At 41.7% G+C, this 27,328-nt stretch overlaps 1 protein-coding gene across 3 annotated transcripts in view; it reads right to left on the bottom strand.

Moving 5' to 3' along the window:
* The window catches only part of svild (supervillin d), a 46,762-nt gene extending 20,498 nt beyond the window's left edge, over positions 1 to 26,264 (bottom strand). For 2 of the 3 annotated variants that reach the window (XM_039788178.1, XM_039788180.1), the window contains exons 1-6: positions 26,005 to 26,253; positions 13,148 to 13,685; positions 8,200 to 8,234; positions 5,207 to 5,262; positions 2,741 to 2,838; positions 1,370 to 1,472 (exon numbers count right to left, since the gene is read on the bottom strand). In XM_039788178.1, the coding sequence (XP_039644112.1) occupies positions 1,370 to 1,472; positions 2,741 to 2,838; positions 5,207 to 5,262; positions 8,200 to 8,234; positions 13,148 to 13,536 (681 nt within the window). In that variant the 5' untranslated portion in view covers positions 13,537 to 13,685; positions 26,005 to 26,253. Of the gene's footprint in view, positions 1 to 1,369; positions 1,473 to 2,740; positions 2,839 to 5,206; positions 5,263 to 8,199; positions 8,235 to 13,147; positions 13,686 to 26,004 lie in introns of all 3 variants that reach the window. The other variant, XM_039788179.1, reaches the window with a different exon arrangement.
* Positions 26,265 to 27,328: the final 1,064 nt, after the last annotated feature.

Below are 27,328 nucleotides of genomic sequence, written 5' to 3'. Positions count from 1 at the left end.
CAAGCCTTTAACCAGACCGACGTTTTCCAATTTCAGATCCTTTGCAGTTTCCACACATACAGTGAAATTCCTTTTTTCTCTCTCTCTTTTTGACAAACACATACTCCTGTTTCAACTACTAATATTTCTGCTTTCATTGACCTACTGCTGTTATCAAGAAAGTCTGGGTTAATAGGTGGAGGTTGAGAATGTTGAAGGGGTTTAATTAACATAAGTAAGAAGAAAAAAAGAAGACCTGGTGGAGAAAAAGAAGAGTGTGTGTCAAGAAAGTTTGTGAAGACTGTCCTTGTCTGAGTCTGGGAGACTTGTTTGGTATGTCACTTATGTTTTTCTAAGAAGAAGAATTTTTTTTTTTACAAAAAACACGTAAAGTTACCATAAAATAAAATATTACCAATTTTAAGAATGTGATCATGCCTTTAAAAAGCATTTCAAAGAGCAATACTTTCAAAATGCAAGTGCAATGACTTCTTAACTTGATTTTTATTTAACGTTTGTGTATGGATGGATCTTGACTTGTATGTACAGTGTGCAGGTAACTGCTACGGATGGTCTTTCTTTTCAGGTTTTAATTTTCCTCATGTTGTTGTCCTGTTGAATAGTAAGACCAATTTGTCTTTTTTTGCATTTTGCAAGAGAGACACACATAGCAAACACGAACATGAAATGACACATCTAAACACCCCCTTTTGTGTGTGTAATCTGCTGTTGCTTAGACGAAACAACAGCAGCTGGAGCAACAGCAGACATCTTGCTGACAGGTCAAAGGTTCTGAGGGAGTGCTGATTTGCTGATTTAGGAGGAGTTGAAGGAAGAAGCAGACTGAGAGGCCAGGTCAGGTAAAAGTGCAACGCTAACCAGGTGGTCTTCTTAAATGAAAAACACCGGAGCGTATAAGGTGTGAGGGCATTTGTGTGTGGTATACAGTACTGTATACATACTTTCATAACCTTGTGAGGATCAGTTTAAGATATGGGTGACGTGTTCACATTTTATCCAGACAAGTTAAAGAGAGAGAGTGTGTGTGTGTGTGTGTGTCTGTGTGCGTGCGTGCCTGCGTGCACGCACACATGCGTGCCTGCGTGCCTGCGTGCACGCACACATGCGTGCAACTGTACATAAGTGACATGAATTACGATCTACACGTCAACTTCAAAAACTAAAAAACTAAACTAAACCAGACCCAGAGGTAAAGAGAGCCAAAGTTAAGGTGAGTAAGAGTTTTGGAATTGGTCAAAAATATGATCTTTCCATAACACAATCCAGAGAGATGACTTTTATATTTCAGCCTACTGAGTTATGGAAACCATGTGGCATTTTAGTTCTATATATAATAGTAATGTATAAAATGGAGAAAACAAATACTGACCGTCTCTTCGACCGGAGAAGCATATTCCTGCTGCTCCTTCAATGAAGTTTCATCCGTGGCCTCTTGATCATCCATTAACTTGCTTATATCAGTTTTGGAAGGGCTGAAATATGAGCGGAAAAAAGGATGAAGATGGTGGAAACAGACAGGAAGAGAAGAAAACAATATGTTTTTCCTCAATTTGATGTAAAAACGATTCAGCCATTACATAACGGAATAGCAGGAAAAAGCTGGCTTACCATTTGTATTAATTAGTAGTTGTTTTTTATGTATTACAACCACCGTTGAAGTCAGTGTTAGTAAATCTAGCTGGGTAAAGCTTGTGTAAAAACTGTATTGTACACAACTGCAGAATATCTTGTTTTCCTTGATTTTGATTTTTTCACTTTTGCTTTTAGCATTCTCATCTCCTGAGCAATGTTGTTTTTTTTCGCTATCGTTTTTGTTTTTGTCATAAGCCTAATTTATTTTAATGAAAATGTTTGGTTTGTTGCATGCAGTGCAATTGAGCTTTGCTGAAAAGGGCATTTATATCTCTCAGTTGCAAAAAGTCAAACAAACCGATATCACTTCTGACTTGGGAAGAAACTGAAAATAGTCAATGGGTCAGTTCAAACTCCAAGTGGAAAAAAATATATGACAGGGCAGGAATGAACTTACTTATGTCTTTGGCCTATACACACACACACACACACACACACACACACACACACACACACACACACACACACACACACACACACACACACACACACACACACACACACACAGGACATTTCTAATAGATAGATAATACATATACATTGCAGCTCAGTCCAGACTTTTAACTCCAGTGGTTACAGTGCTAAGTTCAGTTTGGCTCTCACTGCTGCAGCTATTAACTTTAGTCTGGTTTGCATCACCATGGCTACCACACAGTGTTGAGTGTTGTCTGTTTATGCATGTGTGTGTGTGTGTGTATGCACGCGAGAGAGAGAGAGAGAGAGAGAGAGAGAGAGAGAGAGAGAGAGAGAGAGAGAGAGAGAGAGAGATATTACAGAGGGCAAGCTCTGCAGGTTTATCTGGTTTATCTCTGCAGCTGCTCACATCAGACAGCCTTTCAATTGGTCTGTAATTACCTCTGTGCTCCGCTCTGTCTGCTCGGCCTGTGTGTGAGTGTGTCAGTTGGTGAATCTGTTCTACTTGCTTGTGTTGTGGCATATGTTATGTACCGCAGACCACAACATCTATGACTTGAATGGTGAAAAAGAAGTCTCCATTCAAAGTTGAACTGCAGTTGGTCCAACACTTAACAATAATACAGTGTCAGTCACAGTATTTCATTTAGAAGTTAACTTTGCTGTTAATTAAAATCTGTTTCAACATGCCTACCTGGTAGAGGATTCCTCTGCTTTACTGCTCATTAGCGAACACTTTGCCCTGTCGCTGGCACGTCGGCCGCTGCTTCCATCCTCCGACCCCTCCAGCTCCTACAGGTAGAGAGAAGGGCGGCGGCAGCCTAAAGGTTAGGATTATGTTTGCAAGAAATTCTGCTTACGTCCTACACTAGCTGTAAAAAAAAAACAAATCTTGATAAGGGGAGGGAATAAATGAATGAGACTCCACCCATACACTTGAGCAAAGCAGTTAACCCTTCAAATGCTCCAGGAGTTGCTCAGGTCAATGGTGTAGTGTGCGAGTGATTGTGAAGTAAACCTACCCACCCTGAGTACATACAAAACTAAAACAGAGAGAGTAGTACTGCTGCTACTGCATTTTCCACATTAGAGTACATGCCCTCAAGGGGACTATTATGGTTTGTTTTTGTTAATATTTAACTATCTTTAAATGTTAAAGATCCCCTCAGACATACTATAAGACATAAAATATGCTGCTTTGTGTCTGATATAGTTTTTCCACAAAAGAAAAAAATCTTATAAATTACATCTTTCTTCCCTCACTCATAAAAAAAATCCAGAATTTATTCATATGTATCGTTTCAAAAGTTGAAATATGTCCAACTTCACTGAAAAGTCCATTCTCAAGTGTATGCGCGCTGGAGGCTTTCCACGTCATACTTGTGTAAGTTGTATATTGGACCATGGGTGCCTCCAAACTAGTTGTGATGTCATCAATTATGCTCGTACGTTCAACTCAGATTTAAGGTGAGCTCAGAGGAACTTTCGCGCTTCAGCAGATGAATGTGAAAATGGCCTTTTAGTGTCAAACTCTATCCATACATCAATCTGAACGGAGAAGCTCAACCATCACAGTGAAGTAACAAAAAGCAAAACATACTTTTGAGACTTTATACATTTTTAATAATTTCTTAAATGGGTCACTCTCATTCTGACTCGCTGTCCATTTTCAGACCCGAGGGGTGGATACATTGTGGTAGATCATTTTGGTGTAATCACACATGCGTACAGTGTGAACTCTGCAGCTGTGTGAGACCTGTGTCAGTAAACACTAAACATTCTACCGGGGCCCTGGGGTGACCTGCTGAGGATAAGTGGATCTCCAGCTGCGTGCCAAGTAACGGAAATCAAATGCTCTTTTCTCACAAAATTACACAGCAAAGCTTACAGAATTAGAGGCCTCTTCCAAACTGACTTATGCTCACTGATTATAAAAAAGGAGCTTATTTTCCACCCAGCATGAATGCATTGCCTTCTGACAAACAAGTTTTTTATATACTCAGGAAATTTAAAAATATAAATGAGCTGTATCTTTCTCCAGAAGTCTCCATGTACGCATTTAACTGCCTCCATCCATGCTGGAGAGCAGACGTACTGTAACCTCACTCCTGGTCTGTCTCTCCTGCTGGAGACACTGACTCACTGGCTTTCAACGGGGATTTTGGATCAGAAACGAATGATAAGGGAAAAGTGAAGACAGCGAAGGAGTATCTGTTACAGCTGATGACTTTCAAGTGAGACACCTTAAAATAACAGAGATCTAGGTCAGAACAAAGGATGGAGAGAGCAGAAAAAAAAAAGAGAAACCAAAAAGCAGCATGATGGTAAGATAGCCTTTTCGTGGGAGTTTGTTTTCCCAGCAGGTTTTGCGGCCATCTGGGTTCACTTGGCCAACCTTGGCACAGCTCCTGGCCTGTGAAGGCCAAGTTAGAACAGCTATTTACCACTTCTGAAACTTAAGCAGCCTGGGAAATACAAATACTGTCTATATTATTAAGCACACACGTGTGTCTATCTCCCATAGGATTGGGGGCATTATCAAGTTGTGTTCCTAAATGGATCTTTAAGCTCTATAGATTTCTTCTTCCCACAGTCGCTTTAAGACCTCCACAGACTGTGTGTGTGTGTGTGTATGTGTGTGTGTGTGTGTGTGTGTGTGTGTGTGTGTGTGTGTGTGTGTGTGTGTGTGTGTGTGTGTGTGTGTGTGTGTGTGTGTGTGTGTGTGTGTGTGTGTGTGTGTGTGTGTGTGTGTGTGTGTAGTCAAGACTTTGGCCGAGTGTGCATCAAGGTGCGGGACAGCTCAGTGCTGTATGGAACAGCTCAATTTGTTATTAATGGAGCAAAGATCCAGGGGGGTTGAAGCGTACACCAGCTGCGTTGGAAAGGGCTGGGAGTAAATCGGCGCGGGAAATGAAAAGAATTAACCTTAGACTGTCCAAAAAAATATAGAAATAACATCGGTGACTTCACTCACAAGTTTATGCATGTGTTTCGAAGCTTGGATTTGGTTTAGTGTGTGCCATCATTTGGAGCTATGAAATCTAAATTTGAGCAAACGCTACATAAAGACAATCGGACACACATACACAATGTGTACTCAATCAAACCAAGACAAACATTTAGATGAAGGGAATTAGCAGACAAATCTAAAATACTATACCTTAAAAAGAGACATCCTGGAAGTCCTCTTGGCTGAGTCCACATGCTTCTCTTCAACTAAAAAGAATAAACGCACACACAAGCGCGCACACACACACACACACACACACACACACACACACACACACACGGTTGAGCTTGATTACAACAGTGAGAGGACAACTGCTTCCTGCCAGTGAAGTATCATAAGATCAGTCACCTTAGAATGAGGACTTAAGGCAGACAGTGTGTGTGTTTGCTATCCAGAACATAATACCGGTACATTGTTCTGGGAGATGGTGAGGTGAGGTCAGACATGGCCAACAATACACTAGCTTTTTTCAAATACAGGATACAATTGCATGCAAAAAAGGTACACAAAGCACAGACACAAAGGTAGATTTAGGTCATTAGATGACACACACACACACACACACACACACACACACACACACACACACACACACACACACACACACACACACACACACACACACACACACACACACACACACACACACACACACACACACACACACACACACACACACACACACACACACACACACACACGGGAGTCTTTGAAAGTGGAAGTGTTTTCTTGGTGGGGATAACAACTTTAAACATGTAGCCAGGAAAAGTGACAGTATGTAATCTTATTGGCTTCAGTAATTCTACACAGGTGTCTCTGGATCAGAAAAGGAAATGACGGCAGGGATATTTCCTTGGCCTCAGGGTGAGTTTGAAAAGTCACTGGGCTCCAATAGATTTAGAGGTAAAACCATACTGCGTCTATCAGTTTATGTGAGATAATGGATGTCTTACTCTAAAGAAAGGAAAACCCTGATTGTGTGTGTGCATATGTGCGAGAGAGAAACATAATTATTTCTCATGTGAGTTCTCTAATCAAAAACAGCCCTGAGATTTATAATCTTCTTATCCGAACTAAAGGAAATCATTGAATGTAATGTTTTCCTTTAGTTTGGACAAATTTCTTAAATCAGCACACTCACAATCCACAAATCTGTTTTTATTGCCTTGACAATGAGTCATTTCAGGCTAAAATTGTTCCCCATCCAAAGAAAACAACTGAAAATCCAAATAGTGTCTCTGACAAACCCCCCTTTTCCAATGGAAAGAAAGCTGTTCCATTGAGGCCTAATGCTCTAGTTTTTTAATACTAAGATAAATTTATGTTTCCAAGATCCCCTGCTATCCAGAACTTAGCATGATTTAGTTCAGACGATGACACAATACGCATTGCAGAGCGGTGATTCCCCTGCAGACTGTACTCTCTTAGCTTTGACTCCAGTCCAATCTTTTTCACATCATCATCCATCCAACATCCAAAGCGAGCGAGAGAGAGAGAGAGCGAAAGAGAGAGATAGAGAAAGAGAAAAAGACAGAGAGAGAAAAAAAACTCAAGAGATGGAAAAACCTCCACTTAAGTTCACTGACTTTTCCATAAGTGTTTACATCCATCTCAAATGACTGCTCAGTCATAGCTGCTGAGAGCTTATTGGATGGGCCTTTGACCTTGTAATGGCCAATACTGTCTGCACAAATGTGAATATTAGCCAACTCTGAGGAGCAGTGTAGAGTTTTTCAAATCTGCATACGGTTTTAAAGCAGAACTACAATGGAGGGTTTACTTTAAGTCATAGTGAACTGAAATCATTCTGAATGCACTCTGCTAATATGAGCATGAAAGCGCACTTGTGCAGTGGAAACAGGCATCTAACTAAAGGCTTCCACAATATGTTCACTGTGAACCGGTTGTATGTGTGTGTGTGTGTGTGTGTGTGTGTGTGTGTGTGTGTGTGTGTGTGTGTGTGTGTGTGTGTGTGTGTGTGTGTATATGCATTGCTGGTGCGTGGGAGAGCTGAAGCGTTGGGGAAACCCTGGATGTGACCACAAGAGGCATTCTGGCTCAGAGCACTGGATCCTCTGCCAGCCTGGACAGGGACAGGAAGCTCATCAGCCGTGCGAAAGCACCACCAATGCTCTCACACTCTATTGCTTTCTCACTCACACACACAGACACACATCTCTCTCAATTACAGACATACACTGGCTATTCTTTCTTCCTCTTTTTGTATCTATGGTTCTTTCTAAGTACAATTTCTACTACTGGCAGAGAATCAATCATTGAAAGCAAAGGAAGTCCTCAGTATTCTGCATTATTTTGTATTCTGTTATAGTAGTATTGTATTCATTACAATATTGTTTTGCCTAAATTAATAATGTGTTTTAACAGGCTTAATCTTACTAAAATACATCACGGCATTTGCTTTTAAATATTTGAAAACATGGGTTTTACTTTTTACAATGTCATTATAAATACTTTATATATATATATATATATATATATATATATATATTATAAATACTTTCAAATATGTGCAGTCCACGAGTAAGCACTTCGTCTGACACAGACAGACGGACAGACTGACAGACTCAGGCTGTGGGCTCAGGTGGCTGAATGTGAGTGGGAAAACCAGCCAGCGGCCCAATGTGTAAACTCCGCCATTTTCTCCTCTCTATAGCAGCAGATTCTCCAAAATTAGTTCATAATGCTAGCTGGCTGAAACACGCTTCCAGTGTACTTGCATTAGAATCCGACAGTTGCACAGAAAGCCACACATGTGTAAAACACACCCACCCACTAAGTCACAGTTCTTGAACATAAGTCTGCAGACACGTGCCAAACATTATCTCCTTTATTATTGGAGATAGAAAAAAAACCATTGCTTGAGGAAAAACATTCACTTTAAATTACACAGAGAACAAAACAGAGCAGTAGATCTGTTTTGTTTTTTTTTCTCACTCCTCCGCAGTGGCAGAGTATTAAATAGCCAACATCTATAAAACCAGGTAGGTGATCTGACATCAGCAATGAGCTCAGTATTCCTTTAACACTGAGTAATCGAGAGAACTTGAATGAGTTCAGGGATAAAAGCAGTCTGTGGGACAAAAGAGGATCTGAGTGCAGTGAAAGTGGAGAGTTCGTCTTACCCTTTGGCTCCTCTGTGTCATCGGTTTCCAGCAGCCTAAGAGAGAGAGAGACAAATGAGGTCACCCTCTAAGACTCTGAAGTGAGGACAGAAATGATGTGTCGGTTACAACTGAGGTTTGCAAACTAGACAGAAAAAGGAGAATGTTAAGTCACAACTATAATCCAAATATCTGACACTCAAGCCACATAAAAAAAAAAAAAGAGTAATATGAACCAAACTATCAGCAGAGCTGCAGACAGCCACTTACTGTGCTGCGTATGATCTTACAACGTTTACTCATGCTGTTCTTCCAGTCCCATGTTGGCACTGATGTAACAGCGATGCCTCTGAAGATGGCAATTCATCTCTAAGTAATGGGCGTTAAATATGGACGGGGACAGCAGCTGCCTGTGGGGTAGCAGCGATGATGTAACAGGAGGAGGGGAGAGAACTGCTTTTAACACAATAGAGAATTGCGGTGGACATCTGGGAGGGGTCAAAGGTTACTGAAGGAGGGGCGCTGGCTGGCCCCAAGCCAATCTGCAGGTTTGGACCAATGGAGGCATTTCGTTAAGGGTCGTATTGGCTAAATACAGTCAGATCCATTTCTGATCTGTGTACACCCACCTGTACTCCCTTAAAACTGCAAACACGCAGCAGTGTGAGCTGGTGACAAGCGGCCTGCAGTTTTGAAAATACTACAGGCAAAAGTGTTTATAGCTGTGCTGAAAGGCCACTCTCGAAGGCGGAGTGAAAAGCTGGCCATCAACGAACTATAAGGAAAGAACATTAAATTAAATACGGGATCTGACTCAGTATTGTCTGACTTTTCCGTGGACTGGTGTCATGTTTGATTTCCAAAACAAAAGTAATTTAAAAAAGTAATTTTTACAGCAGTATATTATTATGAGAAGTTTTGGGCATTAGGTGTAGCTACCACGGTACAGCTTTGCGATATAGCAGGGAATGTAAAAATGCCAGGCCAAGGTATTTACGGCGTGTGAATATGGTGTAGTTGGAGATGGAAAATGTGATGGAAGATCACAAATCGATGCTGGCTTAACAAGAATTAAAGTAATGAAATACATAGCAATCTGTGGCTGTGTAAAATACACATGAACTTTAAATGATAACACAGTGTCGAACAACATTACCCAGTTAAGGCTCGGCTTCTAGAAAGTCTGTTTGAAGACCATGGCGATGTCAGTGACTGATGCCACCTCGTTCTTAAGCTGTAACATTAGGGGTGGTACGGTTCATGAAAAAACATCCGAACCGCTCGGTTCGCTTGTCTCGGTTCGGAGCGTGTGTGCGTCACACGGTTCGTCAGTACACGGTTAATGTGCATTAACCACTTACTGCCGTAGTGCCCACTTTCGACACCTATGTTAAAAGGACTTACTGGAAATGACGAGCGGGATGAGCGTGACGAACGCAACACATGGAAGCGGATTGGACGAACGTGTCACGTGGGTCTTGCTGCTCCCGAATTTCAAAACAGACTCTAAATGGCATCTCGTTCTGAACACGATCTCGTATTTTACGAAAATAGATCACCGAAATGTGTTTCTGAAAACATTTTAAGCAAGAAATAGGCCATACACTTGCTGAATCCGTCTGTTTTTTTGATCGACAAAGGTCAGTTTAGAAGATTTCTGACCGCTCCTCAAGTGGAGTGTGGAGTGCTGCTGCAGGTCACGTCACATGCAGAAATGTCAAGTGGGAGAGAGGCTGCCCGGAGTTGGAGAAAGCGCCAGCGGCGTATATAGTCTGGTGTGTGGGAACATTTTGGATTTCATGTTACCTATGATGACAGCGGAAATAAAACAATAGATAGAACTGCCACTGTGTGCATGTATTGTGCAACATGCATTATATGCTAATTTTAGCTATATATCATATGCTGAAGTATATTTCTGGAGTGTTAAAGATTAAAAGAAAAATTAACAAGAACCGTACCGAACCGAAAACTGTGATCCTAAAACCGTGATACGAACCGAACCGTGGGTTTTGTGAACCGTACCACCCCTATCTAACCCACTCCTCTGCAACCACAGGGCTCAGTGACACTTAACCAACCCCATCCACAGTGCATCGGTCCTACCCTCCCATAAAAACTAACCAGAGAAGAAGAGTAGGGTACAGTGCAGACAGAGGACGAGAAGAGTAGGGCTGGGTACCGAATTCAATCATTTTTAGGCACCGACTGAATTGCTTCTAAAGTATCGAGCATCGAAAAAATGCCTCGTCATTCAATACCCAATTTCAATACCTAGGGAGTAAATCTCATCTCAGACTCTTTGAGCCAATAAGCATGCAGTATTCTTCTACCAAGCTCTAATATTGTTTGTGATTGGCTGTCTAGCATTGCACGTCGTAGAGACACGCAGGAAAAACTCTATGTTATGCACAGAGACGGGGATCACGTAGTAGGAGCTAAAAATAAATAAAATTAAAAATTAAAATTGTCCCATAATGTGTAATGTTGTAATTTCTTTTTGTTTTATAAAATTGGTATCGAAACAGAATAATGGGGGAAGTTGACGAGAGAAACAATAAACGCACTTTCAAATCAAGGCAGGCGAGTCATTAGTCAAACACAGTAAACTTCAACACTCACTCTTGTTCTAATAAATTATGTCATTCCCACAAAGCATTACGTGAGACAGTGAGCCAGGGAGAGAGAGGATGAAGTAAGAGTACAAAAGGGACATAATCATGAGCGTGGCATTGTTCAAAAATGTAATTTTAATGTCTCTAATTTGTGCGCTTAACTGTTGGAAAGCTTGGTGCTTCGTATTGCAGGTACTGGAACTGTGTAATGGTTCAGCCATGTAAACAATAATTATCCCAAAAACCCATTCAGTCCTGTTTATAATCCAAAGTGTTTGGCTAACCCCAACGTGCCAGGAGCACAATTACTGCTGTTTACTACATCAACCCCAAAATACTACAATACCCATCACACTATAGATGAAAGAATCTTCTACAAATCAACTGCATTTTTGTATCGCATATGTATTGGTACGTCTTCCCAGTCCCACAATCTTACTTTTGTACATCGTACATTTAATTGTAAATGTCAAAATGCAGTGTTTTGGAATGTCACCCTTCAACTGTAACTTTGCCAAAGAAGAAGGGATTCTTGTCTGTGGCAGATTAACCTGTTGACAGACAGTTTTCATTATCGCTGGAACAGCCAGAGTTCCAGTTTCCTAATGCTATTCCTGTAACAGACACACACCGACGTGTTGTCTACCAAGGTTCAGTGAATACGTGCGAAGCTCTAATAACAAAGCACATGAAAGTCTACCAGGAATCTGGAATATGTTGAACTAACATACAATTCCGAAAGATCTGTAAGGATGCTTAATAAAACACAAAAAACTAAAATTGAAGGTGGAATTGAAAACCCCCTAAAATTGAAGGTGAAACCCATTACATATTATATATGTATACATATTTAATTTTGTTATATATACTATGTACAGTATGTAGGTTGTACATTTTACTCTACACTAGTATATACATGTACATTCTTTTTCATCCCTCTAAGAATATTTTTTTTTCTTTGCTATCTAATTATTTATTTCTGGTATATTTTTTTTTTCTGTACATGTATGTATGTCCAAGTAACTTGCTGCTTATAACAGAGTAATTTCCCAATTTGGAATTAATAATAAAGTCCATCTATCTATCTATCTATCTATCTATCTATCTATCTATTACATAAACCACTTATATCTGGGGATCATCAGCTGACAAGTTTTTGGCTTATAACAATAGCTTCTATAAAGCCTCCTCTGTTTGACTCTATGTTGAATAAGTATGCCAGCAGACAAGAATGCACAGCTGGACTGTGACATGCAGCGAACGTCATAACAAAACTTGCAAGATTAGTAGCTGACATGACAGGCATGCGAGACAAACACGTCAAGCAGCGTTCGTGCTCTCTGTAATTAAAAATGTAGTCCATAGCTTTGTGTGTGACTTTACTCTGTATTTTGCCAAATATTCTTTCTGCTGTGGTAAGACGAAAACAGTTCCTTTCAAATTTCATAATATGCAAAAACTAAAATTATTTAAATTTCCTCCAAATTCGTGAATAAGCACTACACTGATTTTTAAACTGGAACAATTTCAATCCTACATTGTGCACTTAAACATATTGACATAAGCAGGGTCGTATAAAAAATAAAAAAACAGAGCTTCGCCATGAGAGATGATCAGGTAGAACACTGACTTGATTGCTGAGATTTGCTGAAACACGCTGTGCTGCACGTACTGTATTTCTTTTGCAAGTCTATTTCAACACAAGACGAGACCTTTCCCAATCTTATAAAATAATCAGTCCACAGTGTCTAACAAGCAATCACTCACAGCTATCTAGATGTCTTGCTTCATTAAGTGCAGGGCATGAAAACCTGGCAGAGCCTAATCTCCCCCCACCCCCCACCCCCACAAGCCCCATTCTCTGACATTATCTCCGCACTCTGTCCATCTCAGTTCGTCTCCATCGTCATTCCCTCAGGATGTTTTTCAGGAACAGACAAGTCTGGCTGTGTGCACACAGCAGAATCCCCGGCTTGATTACAGCTCAAACATCCCAAAACAGTTACCACGACTGGATAGGTTTTACTCCATCTATGTACAAAAATCGTTCAAGAACATTCCTGGCATTGGCAGCCAATGAAAAACTATGAAAAAGACTTTCAAGTCACGCTGAAAATACCAGTTTGTTACTCCCAGATGTGTTAAACATGCAAGATCCCCCATATGACTGTTAAGTGAACCAAAACAAGCAGCTTGCATTTCATAAATAAATGAGGCCGTCCGCTGCTTTGCACACATGGCCAATTTTGGAAATGTTAGCAGCCATGTTTACTTCAAACAGAAGATAGACCCAAATGTTCTCCAAATTTGGCCAATTACAGACACTCAACTTGTGAAAATGTGAATAAACTCACCTCAAATGAGAGGACATCTTCATGGAGGTGACAGCTTCTGATTTAGATGATAAAAGTGGGTCTGTTTTGAGGTGAGTGGTACCATCTTTTTCCTGGGTGGGCTCATCATCAGTGGGCTCCACAAGTTCTGCTGCTTTATTCCTGATGCCACTCCTGGTATATGTTTGCTCTGATCCATTACCCTCACATTTTTCCTTCTCCTTGGTTTCTGAAGACACTGTTTCGGCTGTGTCTCCAATTTTCCTGTCCCTGCGGACATATTTGGAGGTGAATTCGTCTGTGTTGCCATAGCGCTCCGCGAGCTCCCTCCTCCTTTCTGCCTTGTACCGAGCAATTCGCTCGGCCTTGGTCTCTGGGGCCAAGCTCTGCAAGGTGTCTATTCCATCCATTTTAAAAGTTCAATGCCGTTTAGGGTTTCGAATGCAGGTGAGGAGATCCCAAGTTGCAACTTCAATTGTCCAAACCTACATATGTAGAACAGCTTTCTTGTAGCTCTCCCTTGACAGCAGTGTCTCACTCCATTAAAATCATCCCAGTGCTGCAAAGAAGAAAGGAAGACATCATTAGTGCGTCATGATTGTAGAGTACAATTTCAGATGACAGGCACACACTAAATGTGTAAAACTGGATGCACCAAGGCATATACTTCTCCAGCTTTCATAGGAAACTGGCTCAGCTGTAGAGCTTCAAGCCCTGCCCCAGCTAAACCCCCCCCCCCCCTGTGAGAATGATGTCAGCCAGCTCTGCTAAAAGACAGCCGACCACCGCAGTGAGACTCTCATATAACCTCTGTTCCATCGACTCACTTGGAGCCGGTTGGAAAGAGGGAGGAGAAGAGAAAGTAGAAGATCACACATGAAATATCTTCATCCCATTTTATTCCTCATTTACTTGAGGCTTTGTGCCAAAAGCCAGTCACCTCTTCAACATTATCCTACCTCATAATTATTATGTATTTACTATAAACACAGAGCACGAGAAACTAAATTGCCAATGTGTACAGTATGTCTACATGTGCTAGCCCTGCAAAATACTTGCAACTTATCCATGGTGCACATGGCCTCCGAACCAATGCATGCTGGGACAGGCTTTAGCCTCCCCCGCAAAAAGATCATTTATTTAACATCTCCTTTTCACATCTAGCACAATTAAAAAAACTATTTAATATCTTTTGACTTTTCAAATTAAATTTAGGGAGGTAAAAAACCAAGAGGTTGAGTTGAGCTCATTTTATTCCATTAAGTATTCACAAAGCAGAAAACCACACATATGGCTCGGATGCAGTGGTTTGAAATGTGCACTCACACAAATGCATCACCAGCTGACAACAACAATGAAAATTATGTGTGCGCAGTTTCAGATTGTTCCAAACCAAGCACAGGGGCTTTTCCACAGACTTTTTTTTTTTTTTTTTTTACAGAGCAAGTGCGCTTACGATGCTTCTGGGCTTAATGTCTGAGGACAGCCAAGGAGAACACAAATTATAAAAAGGTGAATAAAACTAGGTCTATTTATATTAGAGAGGGGCAGGGGTTTAAAGTAGCCCCCTGGTATTCCTCAAATGACATTACATTACGTTCAGCACATTGGTTCTTAAATTTATGGCCAGGAAAAGGGGTATGGGAATAATATAAATGAAAAGTGCTGTGTCTGGACAATGTTAGCAATGAGAGAAAAAAAGAGGGAAAGTGAAGAATGGGTCAAGACAAGAGGGAATAGAAAGGTGAGTCTGGTCATAAGGTAGAATAAACGAGCTGACACCAAGAGCCTTTTCTGTAATGATGACAAGCTTGAACCGATCTCAAGTGCACCCCTCTGACCCCCGTCCACCTGCTGGGCTATAAAACCAACCAGGAATAAGGACCTCTTGGTCCCCTTGAAAAATATGGCTTTGAAATATTACACAGGAAATAAGTGTATATGTCGGGGGACATGTGTCTGTGTGTCAGTCTTTACCTTGACCTCTACTTTCCCTCTTCCACCTAGAATAACAGTGCCTCCCTCCCTTGTGTGAATTTAAATTTAGTCTAACCATAAACTGTAACCCTGCTGAACGATTACATGCTGTCTGCTACTTGTTGTATTCCCGGAGATGTCCAAGACACCTACGTTCTGGGAAATGTATGCTTTGCAGTATGTAGAAATAAATGTACCATGTTTGTTAAATAAACAAATCAGCACTAAGCAATTCCATTCCAGGTAGTCCAGCGACAAGTACCCGTAGCCAACTGAACTTAGCTAGAACAGAAACTAGAACTTATTCTAGGAAGGTAACCAGGATCAGATGCGGCTAAAGCTTTTTAAATGGAATTTACTGCATAGTATGAAAAACAAATGGCCTATCAAATACGCAGTGATAATCAATTGGTAGCGGTTAATCCACTTCTACCCAGCCTCAAGCCTTTGGAGAGCGAGAGAGTTGTATTACATTTCTGCTCTAGGGTGAAAAGCTTAGCATTTCAAGATCAGGTTTGTTTTGGTTGTGAAGACCATTAAATATTAGGGGTGTAAGAAAAAATGGATACACTTGAGTATCGCAATATTTTATTTAGTAATACTATATTGATTTTCAAAAACGCAATATTGTTTTTGTTTTTTTTAGTTTACGTGCAAAAATATTCATGTAAGACAGTGGTTCACGTTTATGTTGTGTTTAAACCCCCTACCGCTAGATGGCTATGCTGAGAAACACCACTAGTGTCCTTGCCTAACAGTGCCTAGCAGTGCATGACTTTTTTGCTAGAAGCTAACAACGTAGCTATGGCTGAACTTTGGCCTACTTTAGCATATAAACATTAGCTCACTAAGAACCTGTGAACCACAATCCCAAACTGGCAGTTTGATTGGCAGTTTGATTTTCTGTGTACTGACTAAAGTAAACTTCTTTGACTTTTATGCACATCATGTCTGTTTTTAAATATTAGTTTTTCTGAAATTATACTTTAAAAAAAATCCCAATATATTGCATTACGCACAGTATCGAAATATATTGCAATTTATTGAATCGCGACCCTTGTATCGCCAGATTCTTGCCAATACACAGCCCTATTAAATATAATGGTAAAAAATGCCAAAACATATCTAAAATTGAGGTAGCGGCCATTCTCCCCATCAAAACCTGAAGCAGATATCTTTAACTTGTTTTGGGGTTTCAACTTAATGTTGCTCCAAACGTCTGTGAATTGCCTTATGAAGGCAAAATGATCCTGAGTTTGAATGTTGATTTCAGGATTGTGCACATGCTTACATAATTCATCTAGGTCACTAACTATAAAAGGAGTGCTAAACAGTTCGCTAAAGCTTGTCCGTGGAGACCCAGAACATCGAGGCTGCTTTGTTTGGAAGCTGCTTGTGTTATTTTTAACAACAAGGGGGACTGAAAACGGAGTTGTGAGTCATACTTGAAAAATCATCACCCCTATCGGCAAATGTGGACTCACCCGGGAATTTGTTTTGGTAGGTGTTTTAAACAGCCAAAACATCCCAAGGTGTCTTTACTTATTTATGGTTATTTCTTCAGATAAGTGGAGCAAGCAGAGACGTGCAGGACCAAAACCTCAATGAGAGGGCTCTGAAAAGGATCTAATGTGCTAGTATTGATTCAGAACATGGTGATAAAGGTGTAGGGGAAATAAGCATGATGCACTCAAGTGCCACATGTGTCCCATCTGAGGGGTTTGTTGGTGAACACAATGTAAGAAGAAAGATATTCGAAAACTCTCCGACGTGCATCTGTCTAGCTCAGCATGTAGTTATACCAGTTCCACCTGCTTATTTACACGGGCAATGTGAATAACTGCTCCTCTAGGGCATGTAAACAAACCAAGTCCATAGTTTCCAGTCACTGAAGTGTTCTCTGACCTTCTGTTGCCCATTGGGAGTTGTTACTGGCGACAAGAGGAAGATCTGTCTCAACAAAGGCCAAGTGTGTCGCTTCCTGACCGTGCCCCATATCCTCCTTCATAAATAAATGCTTAATCAGGAAATGTTACTCATAAACCTGGAAACTGTCCAAAACTCTCTTCAGAGCCAGGATGGGTGAGGGCAGTGAGAAAACTCTGAATGGGTTCAACAGCCAGACATCCCCTTTGCACTCGATAGTATCGGATTTAGAGTCATCATTTCCTCTTACAAGTCTAAGTACTCCATAATGGCCCAGTATTTAAATATTTACTTCTCTGAAAAGACATTCAGTGAGTATAAGCAGTTGCTTGAGATTACATAATAGCGGTTCAAAGCCTACTGACAAATGCAGAAGTTGCAAAAGCCAAGACGAAGGGTTCAAAGACAATTTAAAGGAGAATGTTCGCCCTTTTTTTGTGTGACATCCCCCCCACAGCCCAGTCAGTAAACAATAGTGTATTCATACACTTGAACTGTCAATGTTTAGGGCGGTTAGGTTAAGTTTGCATTTGTACTACTACCACTTGGAGTAACAGTAGCTGGGCATTTCAACCATTTACCCCAATACATTTATTTACTATTTATCTGTTACTTTCAGCTAACTATTTCAACTGTTTATCCATTTGTTTTATCTATGTATTTTAGCTGCTAAGCCCTGTCTGATTCTGATTCTGATTAATTTTAGCTAAGGGTCAAGACCTCTCTGTAACCCTGGTTGGGCATTACTATAGTTTAACGGTATGGTGTCCTTATATTCTCAATGTGTTACTGCCTGGTGCTTTGATTTAGTACAACATTTTGATAAAGGTGAGTCAACTAAAGCACCTGAAAAAAAATCCGGTCAAATGTAATTATGTCATTTTTACTCACTCACTTCGACGTCATTATCTACATCGGTGAAGCAATAGAAAGCAGGCTTATTATGGGTCACACAGATCCATAGGGAGCATTCATTCCGGGCCAGACAGAAAGTTGCCTCAGAGGCAAAAGCTGACCTGTGGCCCACCAGCCTGTGTATCTTTTCAGAATATACATGTCCACACAGGAGGACAGAGCAGGAATGCAGGCTACACCCTACTCATAAGCAGTGGATTTGCATGAAAAAAGTAGGGGATTTTGACTATGTAAAAAAATCCGGCTAGGGCTTTGTTTTCAAGTGAGTACCGCCCAAAGTAAAGCTTGAATAGATAAAGCGATAACCTGGTCTGGTCACCTTATTGGCCAAGGCCCAAGCAATGGGCAGGAAAGCTCTGTTTAGCAAACATTTAAGGTGTTATATGTGCCCACTGTTTCAACATTGTGTCAGTTCAGCTTAACTGGAGTCTTTTATTTTTTCTTATCTTACATTGAACCTTTACACAGAGATTTACACCTGAAAACTGCTAGCATTTTGACAATTATGTTTAAAATGGTCGCCACTAAGGTTGCACTCACATTACACAAGTTATCTGTTCAGCACCAACGCTTCATATGAAGATAACATGTTGCCACTGTAAACCTTCAGGAATCCACATAAAGTTACTGCAAACATCAGAGAGACTTTCCTTCGCTGTACAAAAGTAGAGGAGGCGGTTATAGACACAGCCGGCTCCTGACACACATTCTTCCTGAAGGAAGAGGGTGGAGAGTGGAAACTTTGCTCCACTGGGAAAATCAGGTGCCAGTGCATGGATTGCAAAGACAGCAGGCAATAAACAGACTGGCGGTCCATTTTTAAGAAAAGTTCTTCAGCTGGTGCAGCTCTGGGGAATTTTCAGACAAGCTCAGGGACCACGAAGGAGCAAAACAAAAGATGGATGCAGCAGAAATCTGGGCGACCTTCAAAAGTATTGTTTCCTTGCTTTTAGGGTTGGTTAGGTAATGTCATCATGTGTAACCCTGACTATACCGGGAAACAGCGATCCGGTGATTTTCCGCAGAGTGGTGTGGCGGTGTCACTTAAATGAAACTTTTCGCCACGGGCTAACTGCATTTTTTTCTGGCTCCCCCCATGCAGCAACCCCCCGCCACGGCCTAAAAGCACTACCCCCACTGAAAAAGAATGGAAAGACCTGCGTTTTTGCCACCCCTGTTCGTATGCAGACTTATACAGTATGTTGCATGTTTGTGTACATGGGTGTGAAATGACTGCAACCAGGTCATGTGACCAACCATTTAAAGCAGATAGGCCTGAGTACGGGTCATTAGTCTCTAATCCATTAACTCCATCTTGTACATTAAGCATTGGCTTCTAACCAATCTATCCGACCAAACAACATCAGAAACTGGCCGGGGCATGTCCAGGGTGTGTCACACTTTTTGAAGCCACCCTCATACAACAATCAACCACATACTGAGTGGCCAATGTGTTTCTCATTAAAAAGAAATCATTCAGGACTTAAGGCACTTAAAGTGCCCTGCCTGAAACCCCTGGCAGAGTGAAGTTTTAATTGCAATAGTAGAGGCTCACAACACTTCATCCTGTTGAGACAGGCCTTCACTAGTAGAGAGCTTCAACAGATGATTCTGACAGGAGGGTCGTGTTTGTCTAACTTGGCAAAGCCCTTCATTCACGTGACTCAACTCTCCCCTTTGAGCTGCGAGGAAAATAGGAAAGAAGGGGATAAAGCGGCAGAGGAAGGAAAGTCAGAGGAAGAAGAGTGTACAGGGTGGAGGAGGATACAAAAAAAGGGAAGGAGGATAAAAAGAGAAGGGTTGGTACAACAAGAGAATGAAGAGAACTATAGAGATCAGAGGAGTTGTGTGTGTGTGGTGGAGGGGATGAAAGAAGATGGAAAGGATTGAGGAGAGAATGGGCTTTTGTGGGGGTGGATGTGATGGCTTTGTGGGGCATGTGTCTCCAGGGTGCCAAGGGGCCCCGTTCTGGTGGTACGGGGGTGGAGGGAGGACAAGATCTGCTGCTGCAGCGGAGGAGGAGGAGGAGGAGGAGGAGGAGGAGGAGGAGGAGGGAGGAGGAGGAGGAGGAGGAGGATGGGGCAAAACAAGGCCTGAGACTAATCCATCTCTCCCTCTCCCTCCCCTCTATTTCTCACACAGACACAAACTCCCTCAAATCCCTTTTACCAGAAGTCCTGCTGACTGTAGCCACTCACCCGAGAAGCAGTTGACATAACAACCCCCTCGGTACTCATGCCTGCACTCTGCTATAGCTAAGTAACTGACACTGTAAAAACTGTACTGACCTGCTTGAGGCGGAGCCACCATTTTCACCAGGCAAATACTGTAAAGAGTGCTGCTTTCCCATCCCTAAAATCTTTGTCAAGGGGGGGGGGCAACAGCATGTCATTCAAACTTAATAAAGCTATGAAGTTTAACACAGAGAAGCATCTGGCAAGAGGAATACCATCCAATTCCATTGTATCCTGTACAATGACAATAAAGAATTCTATTCTATGTTATGTTTTTTTTTTTTAACAGGCTGGCTCTTTGTCCCAGCCTTCCGGCTTTCTGTTTACCGCATTCAAAGGAGCCATTAAATGTGACGTATGGGAAAGCAAACAAGCAAACTCACATGGAAACACACACTGCAGTGCACACCGACACGCAACTGATGAATCACAAAAACAGGACAGAAATACACACTGGCTCTCCGACAAGGCTGCAATCATGGAAGCTGGAGTGTGGAGTGGGAAGGGTGGGGTTTATGGGGCTTTATCTAGCTAGGGGATCATAGGCATGCATACTCGCATGTTCACAACACACAATGTGCTATGTTGGATTCCTTTCAGTGAGTCAATGTGGGCCAAAAACACCCACAGTTTTATTATTTATTTATTTTTTTTATAAAATGGGACAGATGTACTGTAGTAGCTACAGTTAAAGCACACTCACACCGATTGCTACGCTTTGTTGCACTCTGACATACGGAAAGCATTGTCTCACTCCAGCTGCTCCAATTTGGCAACTTTTGATGAAACAAATTTGCAAATTGACCGAGGACTTCATCAGTACACTCAATCGAAGCTGTTTCAACTATTTTAAAACTTGAACTTAGCCAGTTACTTTAAGTACAACTGATGTTTTGTTGAATGTATTTTTCCTCTTTCATGTGTACCTTTTAGCATTTATTTTACTAGTTTCTAAATAAAAATGCATGACAATTATTCCGCTCATGGTCACGTCCATGTATCCTAATTTTCTAGTATTTTGTGACTGTCGTCTGACTTCTATGTGTCAAAAGCATGCAACGCTAGTTATTTCTATCAACATTTTGGGCAATGAGGGAAATGAGTGATTTATTCTGTCAATCTTGCTCATGGTTCACTACGGAGTAACTACAGAGCTGTCTCTCCTTAGAAACCATCTAATGCGATTTTTTCCCCTTGTCAACAACTTATCGACATGGACTTCATCCCCAGACAAGACTGAGCAGAGAGGGAGGGACGGGGGTCAGTGGGGTGGAATGTCTCATCCGGTGAATCCTGCTGGTGGGGTTTCTCTCTCTCTCTCGCTCTCTCTCTCTCTCTGCTCGCTGGTGTCCACTGTGCAGAGCAGACACCATCTGGCCAGCTGGAATTCTGCATTGAGAAGGGGGGGTGGAGGGGTTAAGGGTCTCCTGTCTTGCAGGGGGATGGGTTATGGCTGAGAGATGAAGTATTAACAGTAGTGGTATTAACCATGTAATGCCAACTAAACTATTTGAAGTGGAACAAAAGCAGTGATTGGAAGAACACTATGGAAAGCAGTACTGAGGCCATTGGGGCCATTAGCCTTTCCTGTAAATATCGATATAAAATGCCTAAGATGCTGTATACAAGGATAACTATAACCTGGTGCTTAATGAGGTACACAGAAATTGATTCAAAGTGTGTCCTGCCTCTTCATATGATATTATATTACCGGAAAAACAAATATGCATGGGCACTGCGTTTGTGTCAGGTTTAATGGAATAGTTTGACATTTTGGGAAAATTTGCTTTCTTGTCAAGAGTTAGAAGAGAGGATTGAAATATGTTTGAAATCACAGCACAATACACAGACTTGTGCACACAATGTACGGCAATAAAACTAAAATAGGCTGAATAATGGCAGTATTATTTAAGTACTCTCTGCAAACCAGTCCCTAAAGGATCAATTCAAGGCAAGCTTTACACCCTCTTTATAGATTGCATTTAAAAGGTTGCTGTGTTTAAACACAATGCTTTGACTATATCCCTATATGGTTTACAAAGAGACATTTGTTTGTGCTTATGTTTTATTAATGGATGTTTCATGGCAACATCTGTCACTCACATGGGCGCAGGGCAATACAGCTCTGGTTGACATGCACCGAAAAGGTTGCCCATAAACTCACTTGTTTTGAACGCAGATTCAAAACACTCTCTGGTGTCCGATGAAATTCTGCTCCGGCACTGAGCTAAAACTAAGTGAAATGTAGTATGGAGAGAAGCCTCGTGCTGCCCCTACACATGGAAACTATTATGTGTGCGCAAATCAAATGAAAGTCTGAAGTATAACCATATGTTGATGTGCCATGCAAATATTACCCTGGTTAAAGACGTCATTGAAGTGGGCTTTGGCTGTGCAGTTGCTGACCAAATACAGTTAGCGTCTTGGTGGTGAAGCTGGAAGCGGTCCACTCTAACTGCTAGCTAGGTTTATAAATATGTCTTAGCGGAGATTAGCCTGAGGGTAACCCCCCTCACACTTTTCCCCGTGGAGATCCCATTGCTCACATTGCCACATCCCGTCTGCTTTATATAAATATTTGTACTGAAGAACTTCTTGGCTGTGCAGCCGACAACCAACCCTACTGAGAGCTGAGGAGAGAGGATAGGTCAGACTGGAGAGAGGGGAGAGATGGGGTTGAGTGGGTGGATCTTGTGCTTGACTTTTTGCAGCCAAGTTTTGCAGTTCAGCTGCAGCGTGTTATTTAACTGTTAAGTAAGACATGCAGGTGAAGCTTAGGACCCCACATGATCAATTAAAATACTAATATCTTGCTGACCATGTGAAACAATATCTACTACAATGAATAAATTGTTCCCTTACTTGTGTAAAACGTATTCATAGCTTATGTAGAGCTATAACATAACGGCTAGTGATTCCTGAGTGGTTTTAATATGATCAGAAAGGGAGACGCAATCGGGCTCCTTCACCCTCTCTTTGCAAGTCAGAAATGCATAATAGGCGAGGTTGCAATAATCAAACCATCTCATCGCCGATCCAAAATAGTAAATATTTGCTCATTCTGAGCTAAACTGAGGCAACCTGGGTGCACAAGTGTACTTATGTTGGGTCTTTCCCCCTTAGGGCCTTGTTTAAAACCTTAATTAGCCATTTAAATCTAATTTACAATCCTGATTGAACACAAGGTTGTTGTTGTTTTTTTACATCCCTTCAATTACTTGTCAGATAGGCAACTTCTCTGTGGGAGGTGCATTCACTCAATGCAACCAATAAACTCTCAAAATTACACCTTCATGACAGAAGGTTGGCATAACAGAACCTACAGAATAAAAGCCAAATGAGAGACCATTAACTAATCCGAAGCTTAAAGGTCCCATGACATGGTGCTCTTTGGATGCTTTTATATAGACCTTAGTGGTCCCCTAATACTGTATCTGAAGTCTCTTTCCTGAAATTCAGCCTTGGTGCTGAATTACATGTATGTGCCATTTCTGTGTCTTTAGCTATTGAGGAGGAGAGAGGGGGGGGCAAGGTGGAGGGTGGGGGTGTGGCCTTGACCAACTGCCACTTTGCTCGTTTGAAAGCCATGATGTCTCTCTCTCATGGGCAGGCCAAATTCTCTGGGCGGGCAAAGCAGAGAAAGGGGAGGTAACCTTGCTCCTTATGACATCATAAAGGGAAGATTCCAGATCGGCCCATCTGAGCTTTCATTTTCTCAAAGGCAGAGCAGGACACCCAGGGCTCCGTTTACACCTATCGCCATTTCTAGCCACTGGGGGACCATAGGCAGGCTGGGGGAACTTTTTCTTTTTATTAATGTTAAAAAACCTCATAAAGTGAAATTTTCATGCCATGGGACCTTTAAGGAGGAAGGAAAGTCCTGAAACACTGTGACTCAGACGCTTGTATTCCTTGCCAAAGCGTTCTCGTAATATTAGGCGATTCAGGAATTAAAACTTGATCTACAGTTTCACTCATGACTACTTGCTCTGATTCAAAATAAAAGAATAATAACAAGTTGATGTTCCAGTGTAGAACAAGACAAGTCACTGCAGCAGGAGCAGTCCTCCACAGCATGCTCCTCCACCTCCAAATAAAAAGCCCTCTCACCAGTGTTGAGTAACAATTTTACCTGCAGACGCTAATCCTCAGACTGACACGAGGCATTAAGGTGAATCATAACACTTACCACATAACACTCACTTCTGTTCAATAACAATGGAGCGTCTGTCTCTTTGTTTGGGGTCTTTACATGGTCCAAAGAAGAGTGCAGGTAAAGAGCCGCAGAACTATGTAAGCATTACAAGAGCCACTCCCTGCTCGGACACGTTTTGCTCCAGCAGCTCTGCACAGGCTGGATACTGTGCCCTGTGCCCATCAACTCTCTGTTATTTCCCAACAAAACAACAGGAACACAATGCAGCTTCCTCTGATTAATGAGTTACAGAGTAACCCAAACCTGTGCTGTCCTGCTCATGTCTTATCAATGCATGCATCAGTTTTCGTCTTCTGTCTTGCTCAACACCATGCAGCAGGCTGAGGTTGGTCTTGGTAAACATGTTGTGACACAGGCCACTGAGATGCCGCACAGCGGGAAAATTACAGCCTGGCAAGACTCAAATACCATAGCCCTCGGATATGAAGGTTCAATTAGTTTCAGTCTATTTATCATTTGAGAAAAAAAGTAACAGCTGCTGTTGCAATCATTGATAGCACTTTTACATAGTAGATTTTGATGATACTGTTTAATAAAAAAAAAAAATTCTCACAATTTTAAACATAAACCTCTAAATTCACAGTCTGATGACAAGTGCTAAGAGCCAGGGCCCAGTTAAAATCAGAGGAAAATCACTGCTGAAAGAAACACACTGAATAAACAAAGGCTTCACCTCGCAAAGGGTAAAGTGGCCATATCTTAAGGAAATCAAACAAGTCTCATCCATCTCAATGTACACATTACCCAGGCAGTTTGCATAGCCATGGCAGTCTGACACAGATAAACAGGCCAACTTACGTAATTTGGTCTGCACTGGCATTACTGTAAGCTTTTTCCACACAGCAGAGTTGAAAAATAAGGTATAGAGTGACAGCCATTTCAGCTCTCTCACACTTTCTTATCACTTTGTTTTCACAGGTGGTTTTTGATGAAATCACCACTAAATGCTCACCCCTCTCCCTCTCTCTCTCTCTCTCTCTCCCTCTCTCTCTCTCTCTGTCACTGCGTGCAAAGGGACTGACTCGATTTAACAAGTCTCTGTTGACCAATTTGCCAAGTCCAAAGTAAAACAGTGGGTGGAAGGATAAAACCAGCGGTCACTTGATATGTTACACATATCAACAACAAAATGCCTACATTCAATGGAGTGTAAGTGTTGTTCTAGGGTGCAGTTATGCAAAGGCACAAGCCAAAACGGTACAAATAACAAGTGTTTTTCCAAGTGCAAATTTAAACAGCGATTTAAAAAAAAAAGGACTATTACCACCCCCCCCCGTCCCAACCGCCAGAACTAGGCTGATGATTAAGGAAGGAAACTACACTGACACATACTACGACAGCTGTTGAGAGTCTGAGTGTGACAGCGTTTCGACACAAAACTACGCATCATATCCTTGACTGTAACACGTACCGAATAATGTGGCTGTAAAATGATAAGCATTTCCTGAAAACACGCTTCAAATAGCCTACTTCAGAAAGAGAAAAGAAACGAGAAAGAAAGAAAAGCTTCAGGTTTGTGCACATGCCTCCGAGGTTAAGTTACATTGCAACAACATACTCATTACAAAGTTACAACATAAGCTGCCGCTTCAATACTGTGCATAACCTACCTGCAGTCCTTTATGGAGGTCTGCTCAAGCCTCAGCAAACACGACATCCACGGAGATATAACTGCGGGACCCTTGTAAGACAGCTGTTCAAACAAAATACCACACTGAGGGTTTAACAGCACATTTAGCTAACGTTACTGTAGTTATGCTTTGGAAAGTTCCTGACTATGCTTACGTTTAACCGCAGCACGTCACAGCTAGTCGACTACCGTTCAGTCGGCAAGAGCGAGTCCTCAACGACAACGGGGGAAGTGGAATAGATCGAAACTTGTCTTAACCGTTTAGATTTCTTTACGCATCCTCCACCGAAGCTAAGAGGAGACACGGCTCTGTCCTGCCCGGGCAGGGTGCAGAGGCGGCAGCGAGAGCTGCTGGCAGGTCCACTAACTACAAACTTAAAATGCCTTCTCGCTTCTGATTGGCCCCAAAACAGCGGCGATGCCTTCACGTGCCTCTGGTAAACGCGGGCTCCAAACTATGACTTGTTTGTAGGCTGAGTGTTTTTGGATACAGTAAGAAAATAAAAGAAGCGTAAAGTGACAAATTACATTCACCCAAAAACATTTTTACAATTTAGGTACTCATACTTACTTAAAGGTCCTTATCATGCAAATTTTCAGGTTCATACGTATTTTGGGTTTCTACTAGAACATGCTAGCATGCTTTATTGTTCAGAAAACATTATTTTTCTCAATCACACTCACGTAACGCTCCGTTTTAGCGCCTGTCTCTTTAAGCCCCCTTCTGAAAAGCCCAGTCTGCTCTGATTGGTCTCTGCACCGTCATTGCAGCCAGGGCATGACTGTAATGGGTCTTAGCAGCACTTTCTGCCTATATATAGTATAGTTGTGACATCACAACCGACGAGCGTCCTGATGGCTCGTTTAAAGGCACTGTTTCTGAATACGGGCTGTGTGCATGGCTCATGAATGTAATATAAGAACTGGATACAGCGTTACAGTGGCACATGAAGCCATCATGGAGCCAACAATGGCCGGCACTGCTGATGATCGGCACTGTCTGCTTCCGCACTGTGCAGCCCGCAGAGCAGTCGCACTAGAGACCTCAGCTGGTCGTGCCAGGAACTTTGGGTTTGGAGCTCCACTAACTTGAGTGGGGGTTAAAAGATTTAATCTTGCGGCTCTCCTAGACTTTCCAAATGTACCAAGGACCAAATGGATCAAATTCTGACAGTGAAACGAGTCATTTCGCAGGGGTTGTGAAATGTACTGACTGATTTACGGACGTCACTTTCAACATGTAAGTCTATGGGAAAAAAGTATTTTTGGCCAGAGGTCATCACATGACGGGCCTGGAGTTGTTA

The sequence above is a fragment of the Perca fluviatilis genome, chromosome 21, assembly GCF_010015445.1.
Source record: "Perca fluviatilis chromosome 21, GENO_Pfluv_1.0, whole genome shotgun sequence".
In the NCBI taxonomy this organism is placed as follows: domain Eukaryota; kingdom Metazoa; phylum Chordata; class Actinopteri; order Perciformes; family Percidae; genus Perca; species Perca fluviatilis.
The sequence above is the reverse complement of the archived record's forward strand: the minus strand, read 5'-3'. Positions and strand labels throughout refer to the sequence as shown.